The sequence below is a fragment of the Mustela nivalis genome (assembly GCF_964662115.1).
Source record: "Mustela nivalis genome assembly, chromosome: 18".
Classification (NCBI taxonomy): Eukaryota; Metazoa; Chordata; class Mammalia; order Carnivora; family Mustelidae; genus Mustela; species Mustela nivalis.
In genome coordinates, this window is record NC_139037.1 from 54,393,270 (window position 1) to 54,415,007 (window position 21,738).

General features: G+C 51.3%; 1 protein-coding gene across 8 annotated transcripts in view; it reads right to left on the bottom strand.

The window, feature by feature from the left end:
- Positions 1 to 21,738, bottom strand: part of MYH14 (myosin heavy chain 14) — a 93,804-nt gene that overhangs the window by 14,218 nt on the left and 57,848 nt on the right. For all 8 annotated transcript variants that reach the window (XM_082710197.1, XM_082710196.1, XM_082710199.1 and 5 more), the window contains 14 exons: positions 19,768 to 19,899; positions 18,907 to 19,113; positions 16,788 to 16,925; positions 14,886 to 15,009; positions 14,109 to 14,280; positions 12,447 to 12,659; positions 11,778 to 11,922; positions 11,437 to 11,643; positions 9,350 to 9,454; positions 9,091 to 9,243; positions 7,602 to 7,850; positions 2,973 to 3,185; positions 1,681 to 1,893; positions 717 to 878 (listed from right to left, as the gene is read on the bottom strand). In XM_082710197.1, coding sequence (XP_082566323.1) covers positions 717 to 878; positions 1,681 to 1,893; positions 2,973 to 3,185; positions 7,602 to 7,850; positions 9,091 to 9,243; positions 9,350 to 9,454; positions 11,437 to 11,643; positions 11,778 to 11,922; positions 12,447 to 12,659; positions 14,109 to 14,280; positions 14,886 to 15,009; positions 16,788 to 16,925; positions 18,907 to 19,113; positions 19,768 to 19,899 — 2,433 coding nt within the window. The remainder of the gene's footprint in view (positions 1 to 716; positions 879 to 1,680; positions 1,894 to 2,972; positions 3,186 to 7,601; positions 7,851 to 9,090; positions 9,244 to 9,349; positions 9,455 to 11,436; positions 11,644 to 11,777; positions 11,923 to 12,446; positions 12,660 to 14,108; positions 14,281 to 14,885; positions 15,010 to 16,787; positions 16,926 to 18,906; positions 19,114 to 19,767; positions 19,900 to 21,738) is intronic.

Below are 21,738 nucleotides of genomic sequence, written 5' to 3' on the forward strand. Positions count from 1 at the left end.
AGCGTCCTGGGATAGAGTCCCACATCGGGCTCCTTGCTCAGCAGGGAGCCTGCTTCTCCCTCTGCCTCTGCCTGCCTCTCTGTCTGCCTGTGCTCGCTCTCTCCTCCTCTCTCTCTCTCTGATAAATAAATAAAATCTTAAAAAAAAAAATTAGACTTTACACAGACACATTATTATCATTAAAAATAAGTTTTTTTTCAAGTAATTTCTACTCCCAACCTGGGGCTCGAACTTACGACCCTGAGATCAAGGGTCCCATGCTCCACCAACTGTGCCAGGCACTCCCACCGTCCCACCAATTTTTTTTTTTTTAAAGATTTTATTTATTTACTTGAGAGAGAGACAGTGAGAGAGAGCATGAACGAGGAGAAGGTCAGAGAGAGAAGCAGACTCCCCATGGAGCTGGGAGTCCGATGCGGGACTCGATCCCGGGACTCCAGGATCATGACCTGAGCCGAAGGCAGTCGTCCAACCAACTGAGCCACCCAGGCGTCCCCCACCAATTTTTTTTAAACCACCAGATATAACTTTCGTATTAGGGGAGAAACCCTAAGGCATTTCCATTTCAAAAGGTTAAACAGAATAAAGAAATTGGACTTCATGGCTAAGGGTTTTAAATAAAGTCAATAAAAAAATATAAAAAGAAGCAAGTGAGCCTTTGACACGTGAATGTTTATAAAGCAGTGGCTGCCCCCGTCCCCCAGCACCCCCCCTACCTGCATCTTGCGGAGCTGCTTCCCCGCCTCCTCCTTGCCCTGCTGGGCGGCTGCATTCTGGGCTCTCAAGTCCTCCAGCTCAGCCTCTAGCTTCTTGCGGGCGGCCACAGCCAGGGCGCGCTGCTTGCGTTCCTCGTCCCGCTCCACCTCTGCATCCCTCAGCTGCGGAGAGGTCGGGAGGGGCAGGCTTAGGGGATCGGAGGCCCAGGCTCCCTCTACAAGCTAGGGACCTAGACGTCCACCGGCCAGCTACTGTCCAGGCCACCAGCGCCACTCTGCCTGCCCTCTTGCTTCTCTGCGTTCCAAAGGGATCCCAGCTCTTCATCCCCAGGGCCCCCAGCTCCAGGGTTTTCCCTTTCTCCCTTTACTCCAGCCTCTGCTCTACTCCCATGTGTGTCCCGCCAGCCCCTGCCCACACAGCTCCGCAGGGTCCTTCTACACTTACAGCTGCCCTGCCCTTCCCATGCTCAGCACCCAGCTCCAGCCCACTGCAGAGCACTGGAAGTCCCTCCACTGGCCGAGCCATGAATGGATGTTGCGGAGCCCAGGGAGAGGGGGATGAGTACATGAACAGGGGAGGAAGGCTGTGGTTGAAGGGGTGCAGAGGAGCTGGTCCTTGAGCAATGAAGGAGCACTTGGGCAGGCTGGGGACTGGGGGGAGGAAGTTGCTGGAAAGGGGGCAGCTGGGCGGGTGGAGAAGCAGAGGTACTGCTGTGTAGGCTGTGCGTGGGTGCCGATGCCCATGGAGATGCTGGGTGAATGGTCTGGTGATGATGTCCGATTGGGTATGTCAGTCGGTCAATGAGATATGTGTGTGACTTCACGGTTCCGGTGGGTGAGTGGGCTGGGCAGCAGGAGGGCCTTGGGAAGCAACTTGGAGCAGCAGGGAGGTGAGTGAGGCTTTCTCTGCTCCTCTGTTAACCTGCAGGCACCAGAGCCTTCCCAGCTGGATGGGTGCCCATACCTGCTTGGCCAGCTGCCTCCGCCTCTCCTCGCCAGCCTCATCCCGGCTCTGCAGGTCACGCTCCTGCTGGGCCTTGAGAGCCTGCAGGGTCACTTCCAGCCGCAGCTTGGCATCCTCGGCAGCTGTCAGCTCGTCTTCCAGCTCTGTCACCTGGGCTCGCAGGTCGCTGGCTATCTGTTCTGCCGCCCGGCGGGATCGCTCCTGCTCATGCGCCTGGTGGGGACAGGAGGGTGAGCTCGGGGCACTGGGGGCACGGGGAGAGGGAGGCCAGGATCCTAGCTTTATCCTAGGACAGAGTGAGGGAAGCTTTGATGGTCAAGGTGATGTGCACATTCTGGTTCGCTCCTTCATTCACCATTTCCCAGGCAGCAAGTAACCACATGTCTCATTCTGAATCCTCCAAAAACATTTCATTAGTAGCCTCTGCACGCAAGTTCTGTGATCCCAAGCCCTTGAGAGTCCAGTTCAAGTGTGACCTAGCTCGGCTGACTCTCGCTCACGGTAGAGACCTTCCTCACAGGCTTTGAGATTTTTGCATCATGAGCTCACTTCACTAAGGGGCTTCTTTGGGGACATCCTGTGTGGACATGGGTTGAAGGCGTGTCACGTCAGCCTTGAGTGCTGATTTGTGCGGGACCCCCCAGGATCACACCATCGCACTATCTCCTGTGATTTCTTTTCTCAGACCTCCTGGGAAGTTGTAAATTAAAATTCCAAACACCCTGTGAAGGCAGACCTGGGCTTATGAATTCTGAGAACCAACCCACCCCCCATCCCCGACATGCCTCTCCTTTAACTGTCACCTTCCCAGAGAAGTGTCCCTTGACCTGACAGGGCTTCTTTGTTACCCACGCTCCTGGTCCTGAGCCCCTCCCTGACTCAGCCTTAGTCACAGTGATCATTTAACGCAAGTTTATGTGCCTTTGTGCATGTGCAGAAACTCATGTCTGGGGCACAGTTCTCAGGCTGTTATGTTGTGGTAAATTCTCTTCATGTTCTCTGTGTATCTGTACATCAGCATGCATGCTGATGAATGGCCTTCTTACTTCCTGCATGTGTGAACATGTGTGTTTGGTAGAAGATTCTCCTCATGCTCTGTATAGGTCATGGGAGTACATGTTTGGTAAGGGGTTCTAGTCCCATTCTGGGCTGGGCGTGAACACATCGCTGTGATGGCTGGTTCCTTTCATGTTCTGTTCATGAGAGCACGCACATGGCTATGGGCCACACACTGTCAGCTGTGCCTGAGGCAGCCCACAGGTATACATTAGGGAGTGGGGGCCCCTGCTCACCGTCTTGCCAGCATCATCCTTGCTGCTCAGTAGTGCTTCCATCTCTGCCCGCAGGGCCCGGTTCTGCCGCTCCAGCTCCTCCCGTGCTTCTTGCTCCTCTTCCAGTGCCCGCGTCAGTGACAAGGTCCGAGCCTCGCGCTCCCGGCCCTCTGCCTCGACCCGCTCACGTTCCTCCACCGCCCGTAGGACAGCAGCCTTCTCCTCTGCTAGGAGCTTCCAGGGTGAGGGAGACGGGGTGGGGGAAACAGATTAGCTGAAGGGAGTGTACAAGTGGATGGGGAAGAGGGAGCAACCAGGGACAGAGAGAGAGGGAGACAAAGGCAGAGACACAAGAGGGAGGTAGAGGGATTAAAGTCGCAACTGTGTCCCAGAGCAGCCCAACTTCTGAGTGGATCAAACTGAGCAGCCCCTCACTCTAGAAACCCAGCAGAGGAAAGGGTGTTTCTTCCTCCTGGAGTAGTGGTATCAAAAACATGTACAGCATTTTTAAAATGTACTTCAACCCTGGCTGTGTTTTTTTTTTTTTTAAAGACACAGAAATTAACAATAATAAAACTTGCAAGACCTGCCAAAAGGGAGGAGAACAGGGCTCACAGTCAAGAGAAGAAACAGTCCACGGAACAAACCAACAGATAACCTCCACATTGACACTGGAATCATCACTCAAGGACTTTAAAGATGATTAATAAATTTCAGGACCAGATGGAAATGGTGGGTAAAGACCCAACGTTATTTCAGGAGGGATTTGAATCTAAAACAGAACCAATTAGAAAGGCCAGGACTGGGGCGCCTGGGTGGCTCAGTGGGTTAAAGCCTCTGCCTTTAGCTCAGGTCATGATCTCAGGGTCCTGGGATTGAGCCCCCACATCAGGCTTTCTGCTCAGCAGGGTGCCTGCTTCCTCCTCTCTCTCTGCCTGCTGTTCTGCCTACTTGTGATCTCTGACAAATAAATAAATAAAATCTTAAAAAAAAAAAAAAAGAAAGAAAGGCCAGGACTGAAAAGCATGATATCTGAAATCAAAAAGTCATTGGAGGAAACTGAGAGCAGACTGGACACATCAGAAGAACCAGTAAACTTGAAAGCAGGTGTTGATAGAAATGATCTAAATAGAGGGGGGGAAAGGTAAAAAGACTGTAAAAAATTAACAGAGCGATAATAACCTGCAAGGCAGCATCAAGCAGTGAAACACACAGGTATTTGGAGACCCACAGAAAAGCAGAAGAAAAAGGAAAGGAATATGTGAAACTGTCTTCATTCATAGAAAACAGGGTCACCAATATAGAAAATCCAATGAAATCTATTAAAAAAAAACTTACTAACACTCATAAGTGAATTTAGGTAATAAATTGTAGGATACAAGATCAATACATAAAAATCTACTGTATTTCTATATAGTGGTAATCAGAAACTGAAATAAAAACCAGAACTGCTTAATTTAAGTAATCTCTGTATCCAGTGCAGGACTCAAACTCATGATTCCAGGATCAAGAGTCCCACACTCTTCTGATTAAGCCAGCCAGGTGCCAAAACCAGAACCAATTAAGAAAGCACTGAAAATATGAAATGGTTGGAAATAAACCTGATGAAAGATATGAAAGATAGGGGCGCCTGGGTGGCTCAGTGGGTTAAGCCGCTGCCTTCGGCTCAGGTCATGATCTCAGAGTCCTGGGATCGAGTCCCGCATCGGGCTCTCTCCTCAGCAGAGAGCCTGCTTCCCTCTCTCTCTCTCTGCCTGCCTCTCCATCTACTTGTGATTTCTCTCTGTCAAATAAATAAATAAAATATTTAAAAAAAAAAAGATATGAAAGATATACACTTCTAAGTACTAAAAGGGGGCAACTGGGTGGCTCGGTTGGTTAAATGTCTGCCTTCAGCTCAGGTTATGATCCCAGGGTTCTGGGATCGAGCTCTGAGTGGGGTTCCCTGCTCAGAAGGGAGTCTGTTTCTCTCTCTGCCTCTGCCAGCCACTCCCCCTGCTTGTGCTTTCTCCTTCTCTCTTTCTATCAAGTAAATAAATTTTAAAAATCTAAAAGTACCAAAAGTAAAGATCTAAATAAATGGGTACATGTACCATGTCCCTAAGTGAGAAATCAGTATTATTATGATGTCAATTCTTCCCAGATTAATCTGTAGATTCAACACAAGAGGATTTCCTTTCTCTGTGTGGAAACTGACAAATAGATTCTAGAATACCTGTGGAAATGCAAAGGACCTAGAAGAAGCAGAACAACTTTGAAAAAGAAGGGAAGATTGGACAACTGTCACTCCCTGATTTTTAATGCAAGGAATGAGTCAGTAAGAGAGTCTTTCCGGCCGTGTTTGAACAATTCAGTAACCATATATAAAAAATTAATTTGGAGCCATGAGAGCACAATATAAACAAATTCACCCAAACTGGATCACAGACCTAAATATGAAACTGCAAAGTAGAAAATTTCTGGAAAAAATGTAAGAAATCTCTGTGACTTTGGGTTAGACAAAGTCTCCTTAGACACAACACTAACAAGCAGAACCCACAAAGTGACAAATTAATAAATAGGACTTCATCAAAATTCAAACCTCTTGGTCTTTGAAAGAGTCCATGAAGAGTAAAAAGTCAAGCCGCAGACAGGACAAAAACAATTGCAAAGCGATACATCTGGTAAAGAACTTGTATTCACCATATAAAGAACTTTCACAATTCAATAATAAAAGAAACAACCCCCTCACCCCCAAAAACAAAACAAAGAAAGGGAACAACCCAATTTTTAAAAAGGGACAGAAACTCTGAACAGACCCTTCACCCAAGAGGTATACAGGGCAAATAAGCACTTGAAAGATACTCAATGTCACTGCTCATTAGGTTCATATATATATGAACCATGAATTCAAACCAGTATATCCTATTAGAAAAGACTAAGGTTTTACTCATAATAGCCCAAAATTAGAAACAACTCAAATGTTCAACCAGTTAATGGTCTTCAAAATGTGGTCTACTGAGGGGCGCCTGGGTGGTTCAGTTGTTAAGCATCTGCCTTCAGCTCAGGTCATGATCCCAGGTTCCCAGAATCGAGCCCTGCATTGGGCTCTCTGCTCAGCAGAAAGTCTGCTTCTCCCTCTCCCACTCACCCTGCTTGTATTCCCTCTTTCACTGTGTCTGTCTCTGTCGAATAAACAGAAAAATCTTTTTAAAAATGGGGTTCATCAGCAATAAAAAAAGGAATAAATAATTACTAAAAAAAATTTTTTTAAGTTATATCTACACCCAATGTGAGGCTTGAACTCACGACCCTGAGATCAAGAGTTGCATGCTCTACCAATAGAGTCAGCCAGGTGCCCTGAGGGATGAATTATTAATCCATGCAAAAATATGGATGAATCTCAAAATAATTCTGAGTGAAAGAAGCCAATCAAAAGAATTTATATGAGAAGAATTTATATAAAATTCTAAAAGAAACAAATAGAGCCATAATAATCAATGGTACAGTATTAAGTGGTCAAACATACATGTGCTTGGAGTCTGAAAAGAAGAGGAGAGAGAGAATGAGACAGAAAAGACATTTAAGACATAATGGCTGAAAATTCCACATTTGCTCAAAACATGAGCCACAGCTGTGGGATAAATTCAAAAGCCCACAGCTGGATATATCATAGCCAAACTGCTAAACACTAAAGATAGAGAGAGAGAAAAAAATGTAAACCAGCTAAGAAAACATACATTCCCCATAAAAAAAACACAGGATTTGAATGGCTGCGAACTTCTCATTTGAAACAATGGAGGCCACAGAAAATGGAATGACCTCTTCAAAGTGCTTAAATCATAAACTCTTTGCCTAGAAATCAAGAGCCAATGATAAATCCTTCAAAAATGAAGGCAAAAGTAATGACTCTCCCATCTTCTAGATGAAGAAAATAAGGCACAGAGACATTGGGCAATTCACCTAAGCCACACACAGCCAGGAGAAGCCGGGCTGGGATTTGAACCTCAGAGTTGCCTGATGGTTCTTAATGCTGAGGGGTCCTCTGATTTTTATTTCATCCTCAGATTGCCAGATGCTTAATACTATCCCCATTTCCTAGATGGGCGAACTGAGGCTGAAATGGGAAAAGCAGCTTGCCTGAGCTACACAGCGAGCCAGCAACAGGAGCACAATATGTTATTTCGTTTATTCCTGGTTAGCATGCCCTGGTGCACCTGGTGCATCTGGGGGAGTAAGAGTAGGTACACGATCAGGGTGCCTGGGTGGCTCAGTCAGTTAAGCCTCTGACTCTTGCTTTTGGCTCAGGTCACGATCTCAGGGTCCGGGAATCAAGCCCTGTGTCAGGCTCTGTGCAGAGTGTGGAGCCTGCTTGAGGTTCTCTCTCTCTCTCTCTCCTATGTCCCTCCCCCTGCTCACATGTGAGTTTCCTCTCTCTCTCTTAAAAAAAAGTGGGCCCTACCAAGAATTATTTTGGGACAAGAGTCATAAAGCAGGATGGATGGGGATCTTATCTGACAGAGGCTTAGAGGGAAGAAGCATCTTGCCCGAGGGTTCCCCCACATTCATAGCTTAGCTCTGAGGCCACATGTCACCCAATCTGCAAAGACTGCAGAAGCATGACAAAGCATCCCAACTCCCCACCCCCCCCTGCAACCTGAGGGGCCCCACCTGGTCGAATTTGCGCTGCTTCTTCTCCAGCGTGCTCACGAGCTGCCGCTGCTGCTCCAGGTCCATGAGCGCATCATCCAACTCCTGCCCCAGCTGCCGGCGACCTCGCTCCAGCCGCTCGACCGCCTCTGTCTTTTCTGCTAGGCGCTGGGTCAGGGCCTCAGCCTCGCGGGTGGCCCGGCGCCGCGCCTCCTCCCCTGCTTCCAGTGCTCCCGCCTCTTCCTCCTGGCGCCTCCGCCACTCTGACAGCTGGGTGGGGGAAGTAGGAGACAGAGGGTGGGGGGCAGTCATGGCTGCAACCAAGGTGTGAGCTGGTAGTGCCCTACTTCCCAGAAGAGAAGACTGAGGCCAGAGGAAGGAGGTGACTCTCACTGGGTTCTCCTACCTTGGGATAGGGTTGTGGTTGCAAGTTCTGTGAACCTCAGCTTCTTCCAGAGATGAAAATTACTCCCATTGGGACCCAGAAGATGAACAGGACCTAGACCCTGGCCTAGGGGAACCCTCCTTCTAAGGGGGGAGACTGAGCATCATGGCCAGGGTGATGGAGGCTAAGGCAGGGAGACTTAGGGAAGCATGGGAGCCGTGAGGGCCCACAGGAGGAATTTAGAATCTGCTTAGAACATCCAAGAGGGACTTCCTGGAGAAGGGGCATTTGAGATGGGTCTTGAAATATGCATAGGAGTCTGCCAGCTGAAGAAGGGTATCTTCAGGCATGCATTCAGCACTCATGCATTCAAGAGGCATTTCCCCAGGCGTCCTATATGTCAGGCTCTATGCTGGCCTGTGCTGAAGACCAAGATCTAACTCAGAGAGGGTCCCACTTTCAAGAAGCTCCTATTCTGGTTGGGGGTGGGGGAAGACCTATGGGCAGAGAGAGTTCCAGCCCAAGGTGACTGGAATGGGGACAAAGAAAAAAGGATGTGGGAGCTCAGAGTGGGGCGGTGAGGGACCTCCCACAAAAGGAGAGGCTGGAATTGAATCCTGAAGAATGAAAAGGGTTTCTCGTATGAAGCGGAAGGAGGTGAGAGATCAACACAGCTAATGACATGGAAGGGCCAACAAAGGCACAGCTGAGAGGCACAGGCTCCATCCTGGGGGCACTGGGAGAAAGGGAGGACTGTGAGAGGGGAAGGAGCAGGGGCAGCTCTGTGGCAGGAAGACCGTGGGGAGGATGAGCTTGGAGGGGAGAAACCAGAGACAAGGAGGCCTCAAGGGAGGCTAACAGGAAGATCCAAGTGGCAGAGGATGAGGCCTGAGTGGGTCTAGGTCTGTGTGGATGCAAAGTAGGGGTGAGACAAGAGTCGGGGGAGGAGGGTGAGGTCTGAAATGACAGGCTGTGGGCTGAGGGACAATCAGAGATGAGAATGGGGGTCTCCCAGGGATCTGGCCTAGGACCAGGTGGACAATGGGGCCATCCCCGATCTGGGGAACCCAGGGGGAGTGGGTTGGGACTGGAGGCCCCTTGAGGTCGCCCTCCAGGACGGCTCACCTGGGCCTGGGCAGTCTGCAGCTCTCGGGCCATCCGCTCCCTGGCGACTGCCTCCTCCTCCAGCTGCTCCCGCAGCCCTACCACCTCAGCCTCCAGGGCTCGTGCCCGGGACCCACAGGCCAGTTTAGCCCTGGTCTCCTCCTGCAGCATCTCCTGCAGATGGGGAGGGGGAATGGAGGACAGATGATGGCAGAGGGTATGGAGGCATGGTGGGGAGGGGCTGGGTGTAAGGTGGGAGGGTGGGGGGTGTTGGCCTCACCTGAGTGTCATGTAGCTGGGTCTCCGAGCTGCCCAGCTCCTTGCTCAGCCGGATGACTTTGGACTCAGCCTCACTCAGGGCTGCAGACATGTTCTCCAGTTCAGCCTGCGGGGAAGGGGCACCTTCCAATGGCAGCTTCCACCCGGCTGACCCCACCCGCTCCTCTCCCCTCAAATCCCTGCCACACTGGACTGGTATCGATGATGTCAAGTGGGGAAACCAGCCCTGTGTTTCCTCAAACAGTTAAATGCAGAGTTTCCATATGGCCCTCGCTCTCTAGGGGAAGGAAACCCACCAGTTTCACACACCAATAGCACTATTCCCAGTTGACATAAAGGGAAGCTGAGGCACAGAAAGGTTAGGAAATTTGCCCAAGATGACACAGCTACCAGAGGTGGGACTGAGCCAGGCAGGATGGCTCTACGGCTGTATTGTCCAATATGGTGGCTACCAGCCGTACGTGACTACTTAAATTTAAAATTAAATAAAAGGAAAAATGCACCTCCTCAGCTTTGCTCCCTACATTCTGAGTATTTGGGGGCCAAGTAGATCGCACGAATACAGAACATGTGTACAATGAAGAACTCTTCTAGTGCTGGAACTCCTGCTATCAGCCCTCAAACTCTACTTCCGTTGTCACTCTTCTGTGTGTGATATATAAAATGTTTAGTACAGTGACCGCTGGCTAGCATGATTCCATCTGGGGAAGACCCTGGCTGTCCCCCCAGAGCCACTCTTCCATGATTCCACTGTGATAGTCTATTCACTAAGCTTGTGCCTGTTAGCTAGAAACTACATTTCCCAGGCTCCTTTGTAGCTAGCTGTGATCATGTGGTTAGGTGGCAGCCAATGGGATATAAGCAAAGGGATGTATGCAAATTTTGCCACTCCCTCTCTTTCCCCTTTCTTTTCTTTCTTTTTTTTTTTTTTTAAAGAGATTTTATTTATTTATTTGACAGAGAGAGATTACAAGTAGGCAGAGAGGCAGGCAGAGAGAGAGAGAGGAGAAAGCAGGCTCCCTGCTGAGCAGAGAGCCCGATGCGGGACTCGATCCCAGGACCCTGAGATCATGACCTGAGCCGAAGGCAGCGGCTTAACCCACTGAGCCACCCAGGCGCCCTCTTTCCCCTTTCTAAGCAGGAGCATGGATGTGCCCATAATCCAGATTTGACTTGAAGGTGAGGGCAATGCTCTCAGGGACGGTGGCATGACAAGGCCAAGGAACCTGGATCTTAAGTGAACCTGTGGCGCATAGTATCCTGCTGGCCTTCACTGCTTACCCTGAGTCTCTTCCTCCAGAGGGAAAGACACGTCTTTTACTTAAGCTGATGGATTCTGGGATGCCTTTGCTATATGTCAGTTTAGCTTTGACCCTAACTAATACAGCATTTTAATCTGGAAACTAACTGTCATGGTGTTTTCCCCTGGAGGAACTGGACAATTAAAAATCATTCTTCCTGGGGCCCCTAGCTGGCTTAGTCAGTTGAGCATTCGACTCTTGATCTCGGGGTTGTGAGTTCTAGCCCTGTATTGGGTGTAGAGATTACTTAAAAACAAATTATTTTTTAAAAAGTCGGTTTTTTCCTTCATTCTTGCTGCTTCTTTGTATTGTCAGTAAGTAAGTATCGGCCATCTAAAGAAACATAATAAAATTAAAATGTAAAAGCCCACATTTCTTTTAACAGTCACAGTATGATATCATCCCCACACAGTTGCACGTGTCCACACTAGGTTTTTTTTTTTTATCAGAATACAGATTATTTAAGGCTTCTTGGAGGTTGGGGGGGTCATGGTAGGGTTAAGAGCTATAGAATCAGGCATGCCTGGGTTCGAGTTTTGGCTCTGAGGGATCTCAGAGGATCAGTTTCAGGTTTCTGCGCCTCAGTTTCCTTGTATGTACAGGGGGAACAATATTAGGAGAGTCGGAAAGATTTAATGAAACACACAGGATATCTGGTATATAGTAATTGCTCACGGAATCCTAGCTACTCATGAGTGATCATGTTGGAAGAGCTGGAAGGGACAACAGGCTGCTATGGACCAAACGGAAGCCCACAGAGGGTCCCTGCCCTGGCTGCCCCACTTACCTGGACTCGTTGAAGCTTCTCTGTAGCCTCCGCTCGGGCCCGCTCCCCATCACCAGCCCGGCCCTGCACCTCCTGCAGCTGTGACTCCAGGCGGCGTCTGCGCTGCTCACCCTCATGCCGTGAGGCCTGCAGGCTGCTCAGCTCTGACCGCAACTCCGACACTTCGGTCTCCAGGGCCAACCGGGTCTTCTCCCAGGTACCTTTGCTCTGGTAAGGGAGAGACAAGTAAAGATTTATGCCTCCTCTCTCAACCAGACTGGGCACCCTCCTGCCTCAGGGCCTTGGCACTGGCTGTTCCCTCTGCCAGCCCTCCACAACCCCCCGTTCCTGTCCCAACCCACCCTCCGGGCCTGTTCCAGCTGCTCCGTCAGCTCGCCCAGCGCCTGGCCATGGCGCTGCCTCAGCTCCTGAACTGCCACTTCATGAATTCGCGTCTCCTCTTCCAAAGCCTTCTTCAACTCTGTCACCTCCTGTTCCCTCTTGGACCTTTTGTAAAGGGAACACAATTTCAGAATAAAGAAAGGCAGGGACTTTGGGGATGTGCCTCCTTTTATTGTTTCCCTTCAGGGATGAGGACCTCACTCTACATTCCCTAAGGGATCTGGGTGGTAATCTAGGGAGGAGTGTGGCTTTAAGGGTGAACTCCTATTCACCTTTCAAAACTCTATTCAAAAGTCCCTTTCTCAAGGAAGTCTTCCTGGACCTCCTTCCATAGACATGGTTTAGGGGCTCGCTCTTATCATCCACAATGTCCTGGTTGCTCCCTTAAAGCATACTTTGTTCTGGATTGGGTCCCTTTGCCTGCCTCTGCCTCCCCCAGACCAGAAGTCCTGAGGGAAATGACTGGGTCTGATGAATCTGTCCCCAGCCTGGCTGAGCTCTACACCCAATACTGGATAAACAGCCGGTGAAAGGCTAAACCTCCGTATGGATGGGGGGCTCGTTCCAAAGCCCCTCTCCTCTCCCTGCCCGGCGCCCAGCCGGTGCCCAGGCTCTGCCGGCTGCCTCACCGGAGCTCTTGCTGCGCATTGGTAGAATCCAGTGTGTCCTCCAGCTCGCTCCGCAGGGCCTCCAGCTCCTCGCCCAGGTCCCTGCGCTGCTTCTCTGCCTTGGCCCTGGCAGCCCGCTCAGCCTCCAGGTCCTCCTGGGCTTCAGCCAGTCCCGCTTGCGCCTCCCGCAGGGATTTGAGCAGCAGGGCCCGGGCGCCGCCCTCCTCCTCCACCCTGGGGGTAGACAAGGACCATGGAGTTGGTACAGGGGCAGGCGAAGGGCAGGGATGATTTCTGGGGGCGGGAAGGCTAGGTATGGATTTGGGGGTGGCCCAAACCGGGCTGAAATCTCAGCTCTGCCCTTGGGCTCATGCCTCACTACCCCGAGCCTCAATTTCCTCAGCTGTAAAATGGGGATGACACCAAGAGTAATCACAGGGACACGTACTGAGCCCCTGCCACAGGGGACCCTTTACTTAATTATCTTATTTAATGATTACACTGAGAAAACTGATGTACAGAGTGGGAAAGTCCTGGCCCAGGTGACACGGTCAGCGAGTGGAAGAGCTGACCCCAGCATCTGATCAGCTTCATAACCCCAAGGAGACACAGCCTCTTGCAAAGAGAAGCTGAATTGAGGGGCAGCACTGACTGGGGGTTTAAATTGTTCATGGAGTCATGAAGACTGGGGTTTGGATCCCCTGCTCTCCAGACTGATCAGGGAAGCCACCCTGGGGCTTGATACCAGAACATTGGGATGACGACCTGTGCCAAAGGCAGATGCTTAACAGACTGAACCCCAAGGCGTCCTTTAAAAGCAGTTGCAGATTTCATCCCCATAATAGCCTTAGGAATAGCTTCAAAATCTCCCCATTTTACAAATGAAGAAATTGGCTAGGGAGGCCAATGGCACATGGGTGAGGTCATGTGCCCAGAAAGGGGCGGGCCCATGGCTTGAACCCAGAAGTCAGACTAGGGTGCGGGTTCTTAACCACACACACACCTGGCGCACTGCTGATTTTTTTTTTTAAGATTTTATTTATTTATCAGAGAGAGAGAGGGGGAGAGAGCAAGCACAGGCAGACAGAATGGCAAGCAGAGGCAGAGGGAGAAACAGGCTCCCTGCTGAGCAAGGAGCCCGATATGGGACTCTATCCCAGGACACTGGGATCATGACCTGAGCCGAACTGAGCCACTCAGGCGTCCCCGCACTGCTGATTTTAAGACACACATTTTTCCACACTGACATTTAAGTTGAGCTGCATCTATAATCAAGGGCTCTCAGAGGGCATGAAACACAGCAGGGGCTGGGGGGGGAGGCATTCATAACACAGGGCGCACACAGTAGGTGCTCCATAATTGCGACTGGCTGTAATCATAATGATACGCCTCCTTTCATGGCTGAGGCGCTTATGAAATCACAGCTGACCCCCTATTCCGACCCCTGAACTGGGCAAGTTACTAGACATGCGAAGCCCCCTTTCACTCTTCCCTTAACCTGGCGAGCTTGGAACTCTCGCCAGGTACAGGTTACAGAAGGGGACACTGAGGCTCAGCGGGGCTGGGGCGCGTGCGAGCTGGTGATGTCTCCCTGCCGTGCCCCCCTGCTGGCGGGCTGTGCCCTGTGGACCGTGCACCGCGCACCGTGCAGGGTCCCCGCTGTCCCCCATCCCCACTGCGCACCTGGCCAGGGCCGCCTGCAGCTCCTCCTCCTTGCGGCCCAGCTGGGCGCGCAACTCCTCCCCGCGCTGCTGCTGCTCGGCCATCTGCTCCTGCAGCTCCGAGCTCTCCCCATCCAGCCGCCGCTTCAGTTTCTCCAGCTCCTGGCGGCCCTTCTCCTCCTTCCGTAGGCGGTCTGGGGGAGGGCGTGGGAGCCATGCAGAAGAGCTATGGACCCCACACCCAGCTGCTCCCCCACACCCAGCTGCTCCCCCACACCCGCGGCCCCGCCCCTGGCACTGGCTGGGGTGGGGGAGGGGTGAAGCTGTGGCTCAGCATCTCCCTGTGCCCCTTCTTTCCGCTTCTGCGACCCTGGGCCCGACCCCCAGGTGCCGTCCTCTCCTCCTCACCCCCGAGTGACACCCTGCTCCTGCTCAGTGACTGTCACTGCCCTGTCCTGTCTTCTGTCTCCACAGCCTTCTCCAGGCGCTCTCTCCTTTCTGCTTCTGCTTCTGAGTCAATAGCAAGGGACCCAGGCAACAATGTGCCTGAAAGAGTCAGTGGGACAGTCAGAGACAGAGAGAGTGACCCCAAGACACAGAGGAGAGAGCAGGAGAATTGGATTTAGAGTGGCAGAAACAACCTAAGAGCTGGGAAGACACCCAATCTGTCTGGAGCCTTCTTTCCTGGCCCCATTGAACAGATCCCACCGCGGAGCCTCCACAGCTCACGAGGTTCCCTCAACGCCCCCTCCCCCGCCAAGTATGCGCAGCATGGCTTCCCACTGGTGGGGGCGCTTACCCTCCATGTCCGCAATCGTGGCCTCGTATTTGAGTCGAAGCTTATTGAGGCTCTTAACCTTCTCCTCCTCCTCAGCCGCCTGAGATGAGAACTCAGCCAGACGCTCCTCCAGCAGCTTCCGCTCCTGAGGGTGGTGGGTGGTGGGGTCGGTCAGAGCAGCGCCCCCCTGACCCCAATGCACATATCTGGTGTGTTCTCTGCATTTCAGCTCCTCTCCACTCCATCCACCCTGCCCTGAGCCTCCCGCTTCCGACCCCCAGCCTTCCTTCCCCATTTTCTTGGGTCTGCAGACCCATCCCATCCCAAACTACAGGGTAGACTCCCGTTCTTAGAAGAAGCCCAGCATTCCCTAACACACCATCCCACTCTCAGGCGCTGAGGTTCATTCCAAACTGTGTGCCATTACAAACAACACTGCTGACTGCACTGAACATCCTTGCCCACCCGCTGAGTTCCCGGGAGCTCTGGCTCCATGTCCCTTCAAGTGTAGGTTTGTGGACCGGCAGCAGCACCAAATGGGAGATTGTAAAAGAAATGCTGCATCTCAGGCTCCCCCCCCCCCCAGACCCCCTGAATGAGAACAAACTCCCCATGTGATTCCTGGGCATGTAAGCCTTTGAGAAGCCCTGGCGTGGATCTGTACTTTTCAGACTGTGAGTGGTTCTAGACACCAGTGTAGTGCATTGACACTACCCTTAAAAAGAAAGAAGTAAAAGAGTGTAGAATGGAATAGCCATTGTACCAAAAGGAACATTCTGTGAAGAAACCCCTGTGCATCCTTTACCTCTCAACTCAGATATCTTTGTCTCCGAGAAGCCTGCTCTGACTACCCCAAGGACAGGTGAGGGACCTGTCCTCCTCCATAGTCTTCTGTTCTTTTCTCACAGTTCATAATTAAGTCACAATGTGTGGTTACATTTATTTTCTGTGGTGTCTCATCTAGCACCCCTTTCCCCCATCCCCCTGTCAGGACACAGATGGTTTTCCAGTCAGTTCAATGCCGTCTCCCCCTGTGCCTAGCCTAGTCCTGGCTGTGGCAGGTCAAAGAGGGCAGCGGATTCTCTGCCATGTCCCCACCCAGGGATAGAGCCTGATTTCCCACCCGCTTGAGTCTGGGCTGAGCCTCTGACTGCTTTAAGCTCAATGGTCTGCAAACCACAGTGTGTGGGCCCAATCTGGCCCACCACCTATTTTTATAAATAAAGTTTTATTGGGGCACAGTCACACGTATTCAATTATATACTGTCTGTGGCTGCTTTCACGCTACGTCAGCAGAACTGAGCGCTCGTGACAGAAACACAGGGGTTGGGAACGTGTGAAATATTTGCTATCTGACCTTTTACAGAAGATGTTTGCTAACCCCTGATCTATAGAATTGGGAGCAAGCAATGCCATGTCAGTTCCAGGCTTAATACTTTAAGCGGCCTGGATGTTTCTGCTTGACCTTCTTAGAGCCCTGAGCTGCCATGTAAGAAACTCAGGCTCTCCTGTGGGGATAGAAGCCACATGAAGGGGCACGGAGACCGCAGACATCCGCACCCGGCCCCCACGTCACAATGACAGCCTCCGAGAGCCCCGACTGAGCCCCAGCTGACCCACAGAAGGACGGGCTATAATGAGATGGTGTTTGTCTCCAGCTGTGTGGCCTTGAAGGCGGGGGGCATGTCTTATGATCTACCAGCCATGGGTAATGACATACAGTAGTTGCTCAAAAATACCGGCAGGGGAAGGTGTGACAAAGGGGAAGTGAAGGTGTGATGGATGAACAAGGGTGGAAGGGAGACATAGCTGAGACTGAGAGCTGGAGAACCCCTAGAGGTGGCACCAGCTGGGGGACAGGCAGAGACCCATGTGCCCCCAAGCGCCACTGCCCCTGCCCCTGGGGGCCCACAGGCCACCGACCTTGCTCAGCTTTGCATTCTGATCTTCTAAGAGGAGCAGGTCTTCCTCAAATTTCTTCAGCTTCGCCTCCGTGGTCACCTTCTCTAGCTGCAGCTTCTGTCGCGCCCCCTCCTCGGCCTCGAGGTGGCTCTCCAGCTCCTGGAGAGGGGCGAGGGCAGGGATGAGGATCCAGGGGCTGGAGACTGGGGTGTGATGGGAAGGACGGGGTGGAGGGGACGGTCCCAAACCCTGAGGGCTTGTGGCTCAGACAGGTCCACACTCTGGGTGAGACTGGGAAGGAGCAAACCTTCACTGGTCTCCCTGTTTCATTCATTCATTTCATTCTCCCCTGAGCCTTCCCTGAGGGCCCTGTGTGTGCCAAGCCCTGTTCGAGGCACCAAAAATAGATACACATCTTTGTCCTTATGGAAATGACATTCCTTTGTGTGCGGGAAGATGATAAACAATAAAAATAAACTAGCACATCATAGAGATGGGCACTGCCCCTTGTAGCAACATGTGATGCGGGACTGGAAATTAAGATTCGATATTGGGTGACAGCATGGACGGACATCAAGGGCATTGTGCTAGGTGAGAGAAGTCAGAGAAAGACAAATAGCCTATGATCTCACTCATGTGTGGAATCTAAAAAACAAAACCAAAAACACACAAAACACTGAGCTCACAGATACAGAGAAGAGACAAGTGGTTGTTGGGGGAAGAGAGGGTCACTGAAGTGAGGGGGGAAGGGGGTAAAAAAGTATACACTTCTAGTTATAAAATAAATAAATCCAGGGGATGTAATAGTACAACTGTGGTTTTAGCACTGTATTGCATATTTGAGCCCCACGTCAGGCTCTCTGCTCAGCAGGGAGCCTGCTTTCCCCTCTCTCCCCTCTCTCTCTGCCTCCCTCTCTGCCTGTTTGTCATCTCTGTCTGTCAAATAAATAAATAAAATCTTTAAAAAATAAAAGTGTCTTTGAAGAAAATAAAATATTTAAAATTAAAATATGTAAAATTTTAAATATTTAAAAAATTAAAATATAAAAATATTAAAAATTTTAATATCATAAAAATATTTTAAAATATTTAAAATTAATTAAAATTAAAATTAATTAATTAAATTTTAAAATTATTTAAAATTTAAAAATATTTTAAAATCTTTAAAGAAAAAAGGATGCGGTATTAGGTGCTGCTTGCTCCCTGCTATCGGGAGGATCTGTAATGGCTTACCCACACGTCCTCCTCCTCCCACTCTACTCCCACAGATGAGGTCTACTGGCCACATAACAGTATATATCACAGGGACCAGGCACAGGGCCAGCTTCTGCCGACAGAGTGGACTCCAGCTACCTGACAGCCCTGGAGTTATTCAAACTAACCCATCACATCTCCCTGTAGGAACCAGAGGTCACCCCATCCTTTTGTTACTACAAAGCCGCCTCCCACAGCTGTGACCTGTTCTTTTCACTCCTGAGTGCAACCCATGTGTGGCTCTCTGTGGCATGGTGTTAGGCCATCTCCATAACTATAGGGCAGAATCCCTCCCCTACATGCAGATAAAGAGGAGGTAATTAAAACCCTTACTGAGCTCTTGAAATGTGGTCAGTATGACTGAGGAACTGAATTTTCAAACTTATTTAATTTTATTTATTTTAAATTTAAAACCAGACGCTCACTTAAATCACTGAAAAATTTTCAAATATGTTTGGCATAACTTGGGTACCTCGATCTACTTTTTTCAAGGGAAGAGATCATAAAACGTAAATGCAGATGAATACTGTCGGTGAAACTTGAGCATCTGGATGGAGAGGTAAAGTACATAGTGGATTTTGAAGGGGAAACCAAGGGAGCGTGGCCTGCCTGGGAATGCTGCAGCCTAGAGGCAAATGGACCGGATGGAGAGAGAAAGAATACAAAGGATATCACCTTGGCACCTGGATCCAGCCATGCCTGAAGCTTATGCATTCTCAAGTCTTCCATTATTTGAACCAAAGGAGTATTCTTTGGGCCTAATCACTTTGAGTTGAGTTTTCTGCAAATTCATGGCCCAATGAGACATGGTTTGGAGAAGCAAAGATTGTCAGGGTAGACAGAAGGGCATGGGGTGAGGTGGTCGGTGGGCACACAGGGGCCAGACCTGTATATGCTGTTGCAGCCTCTTCTTGTCACTCTGCAGCTGGCGGCTACACTCCTCCTCCTCGCCCACGCGGGCCTCCAGCTCGGTCACCACCAGCTCCAGCTCCTGCTTGCGAGCTGCCAGCCGCCCCCGTGTCTCCTCGGCCTCGGCACACAGCTCTGCCTCTGCTCGGAGCTGCTCTGCCAGGCGGGCCCGCTCCTCTTCCAGCTGGGGACAGGGTGGGAGGTCAGCACTCAGCAGGCAGTGCTCCCAGAGCAGTCTCCATGGAGCAATCCAAGTCCCTCCTGCCTTCTGCCTCCTGATTTGCTTTGACCTTTGGGACCTGGAGGATTTTCCATCTAGGTCCCCATCTCAGGATGCCCTCAACCTCCTCCCCCACACAGTCATCAAGTCAGACCCCTAGGTGCCTCCCTCTCCCCCACCTCCCTTCTCCCCAGAGCTTGAGCCTTATCCTTTCCCAGTGAACTCTCTCCAGCCTCCTCCCCGGCCTCCCCGCCTCCAGTCTTTCCCTCTCCAGGCCACCCTCCAAATAGCCCCGGAGAGGCCTTTCTACCATCTCACATTTCATTTAACACTTCTACGCCTAGAAATCTAACCAAAGGAAATAACTCAGTAAAAGCAAACAGGAAAATGCTCAAAAAAGGGTTTTGTTTCAACATTACTTAGAAGACACCAGAAAAACATGGTCAATGGAAAGCTCACCGCCTGTCTTCCTCTCTGCTTGCCCCGCCACAAGGCCGCCCCTGGCCTGCCCCTCTCCAGTCCCCTGAGCATCTAGGATCTGCAGGATCCCCGCGCCTTGCGGCTCAGTCGGGAGCCCCGCCCCCACACCCTGGCTCCGCCCCCGGCCCCGCCCCTTACCTGTGTCAGGCGGCCCTGGAGCTCACACACCTCGCGGGCACTCTGCTGCTGCAGCTCCTGCACTTTCTGCAGCTCCTGTGCCCGCGCCTGCAGCACCTCGTCCTGCCGGGTCACCTGCAGCAGCGGCTTCACCTGAGTCGGGGGAGGGGAGAGGTAAAGGTGGGAACGGCGGGCTCCACGTGGCCCAGGAGCAGAGTAAGCACTGGGCGGCAGCTCCTGAGCCACAGGGCAGCGTGTTCATCCATGGATCCGGGATGGGAACAGCCCCTGTGCTACGGGGTTTTCGCGATGGGTGAATGAGCTGACACTACGAAGAGCCTCGAACAGTTCAAGGCTAAGGCCCGCAGCACAGGCACGAAATGTGTTCCTCCTTCGCTAAACTAACCGGGGGCGACGAGATGCCGGCGCCGCCCGTTCTGTAACACAATGTCTCTCAAAGTCGAGTCCCGGCCCCGAGGGAGGGATGGGAGGGATGCACTGTCCGTGGTGTGACTCGGATCAGTGGCACCGAAAGGACACACTCCCCTTTTGCTGAGCGGGATCCGCTCTGATCATTGCTGTCGCATGGCTGGCTTCCTGTTCGGTTCCTCCCAACTCTCCTTGGTTCTTTCTCTAATCATAGTCTCTTCTGCCCTAGCTGGTGGCATTTATCACGGCTATAATTTTATATTCCTCTTAGAAGCAGTCAACCCCCACTCCCAAGGCCTGGGGCAGGCCAGCTTTCTCCCATGGGGCGAGCAGGACTTTGTTTTTATTCACCATTTTATCATGATCCCCCAAAGGTGACTGGCACATAGCAGGTGCTCAAGTGACACTGGCTGAGGGCCCAGAGGCTGAGCACTCTCACACCACACTCAGAATTACACTGAATGGCTGGGTTTTTTGCCTCCAAATTTCGACCTTCCTTCCTCCTCTCTAGTTTCTCACTGGGGGGACACACTGCCATGCTCACAGGGGTCTGATGACCCGGCTCTGCCCTTCTGCTCCAGGCGGGCGTGTGATTACCAGCCTGGCTTATGTGATGTGTTGTGACAAGTCCTTGGGTGGTCAGGTCACATGACCCCAGCTGACCAAGGGTGAGTCAAACCTGAGAATCTAGCGGGAGCTTTGGGATAGAAGTCCATGCTGGCCTAGCCGGCCAGGGGACAAGTCTCAGTGGACTGGTGGCACCCGTGTGAAAAAGCCTACAGGGCATCACCTGGGAGAAAAAGCCAGATGGGAGACACAAATCACTCTGATATCACTGTTTGGGCCCTTGTGGCATAAAGGGTTGACTCAGCGGGCCCGGGCTGTCCAAACCCTGCCTCTGTCACTGAAAGGCCTGGCCCTTGCCTGGCTCCTGGAAGATAATCTCCAAGCTCTTGGAACATTCTGACTGATAAGATGGACTTTGTTACCTGGGGTTCTTGGCCCCCGTGGTATCAACTTGACCTCTGGAGAGGCTGGAGACTGAGTGAAATCAACTGCATGGGGGGGATCAGCCGTGCCTGTGAGACTGACCCCTAATGACAAGCTTGGACACTGAGACTCGGGGAGCTTCCCTGGTTGGCAACAGCCCATATGCGTTGTCACACACTGTTTCTGGAAGAATTACGCACTGTCCACATGACTCCGTGTTGAGAGGACAACTGGAAGCTCGTGCCTGGTCCCTCCCGAGCTCTGTTCAGTGCTCCTTTTCCCTTTGCTGACTTTAATCTCTCTTGCCTTTCACTGTAATAAACCACAACTTTGAGGATAACAGCTTCTCTAAGCTCTGTGAGTCCTCCCAGTGAGTCACTGAATCTGAGGGGTTCTCTGGGACCCCTGACTCAGCCCTGGATCCAGCTTTTCCTGAAGCTGTCCAGAATCTTTTACTCATGTTGGTTTGAGTCAGATTTTTGGGGTCTCTACCAAAGAATCCTGATTAACAAAGGTTGAGCTGATTGGTCCCATTTTACAGATGCAGAAAGTTGAGGCCCAAACAAAGAAAAC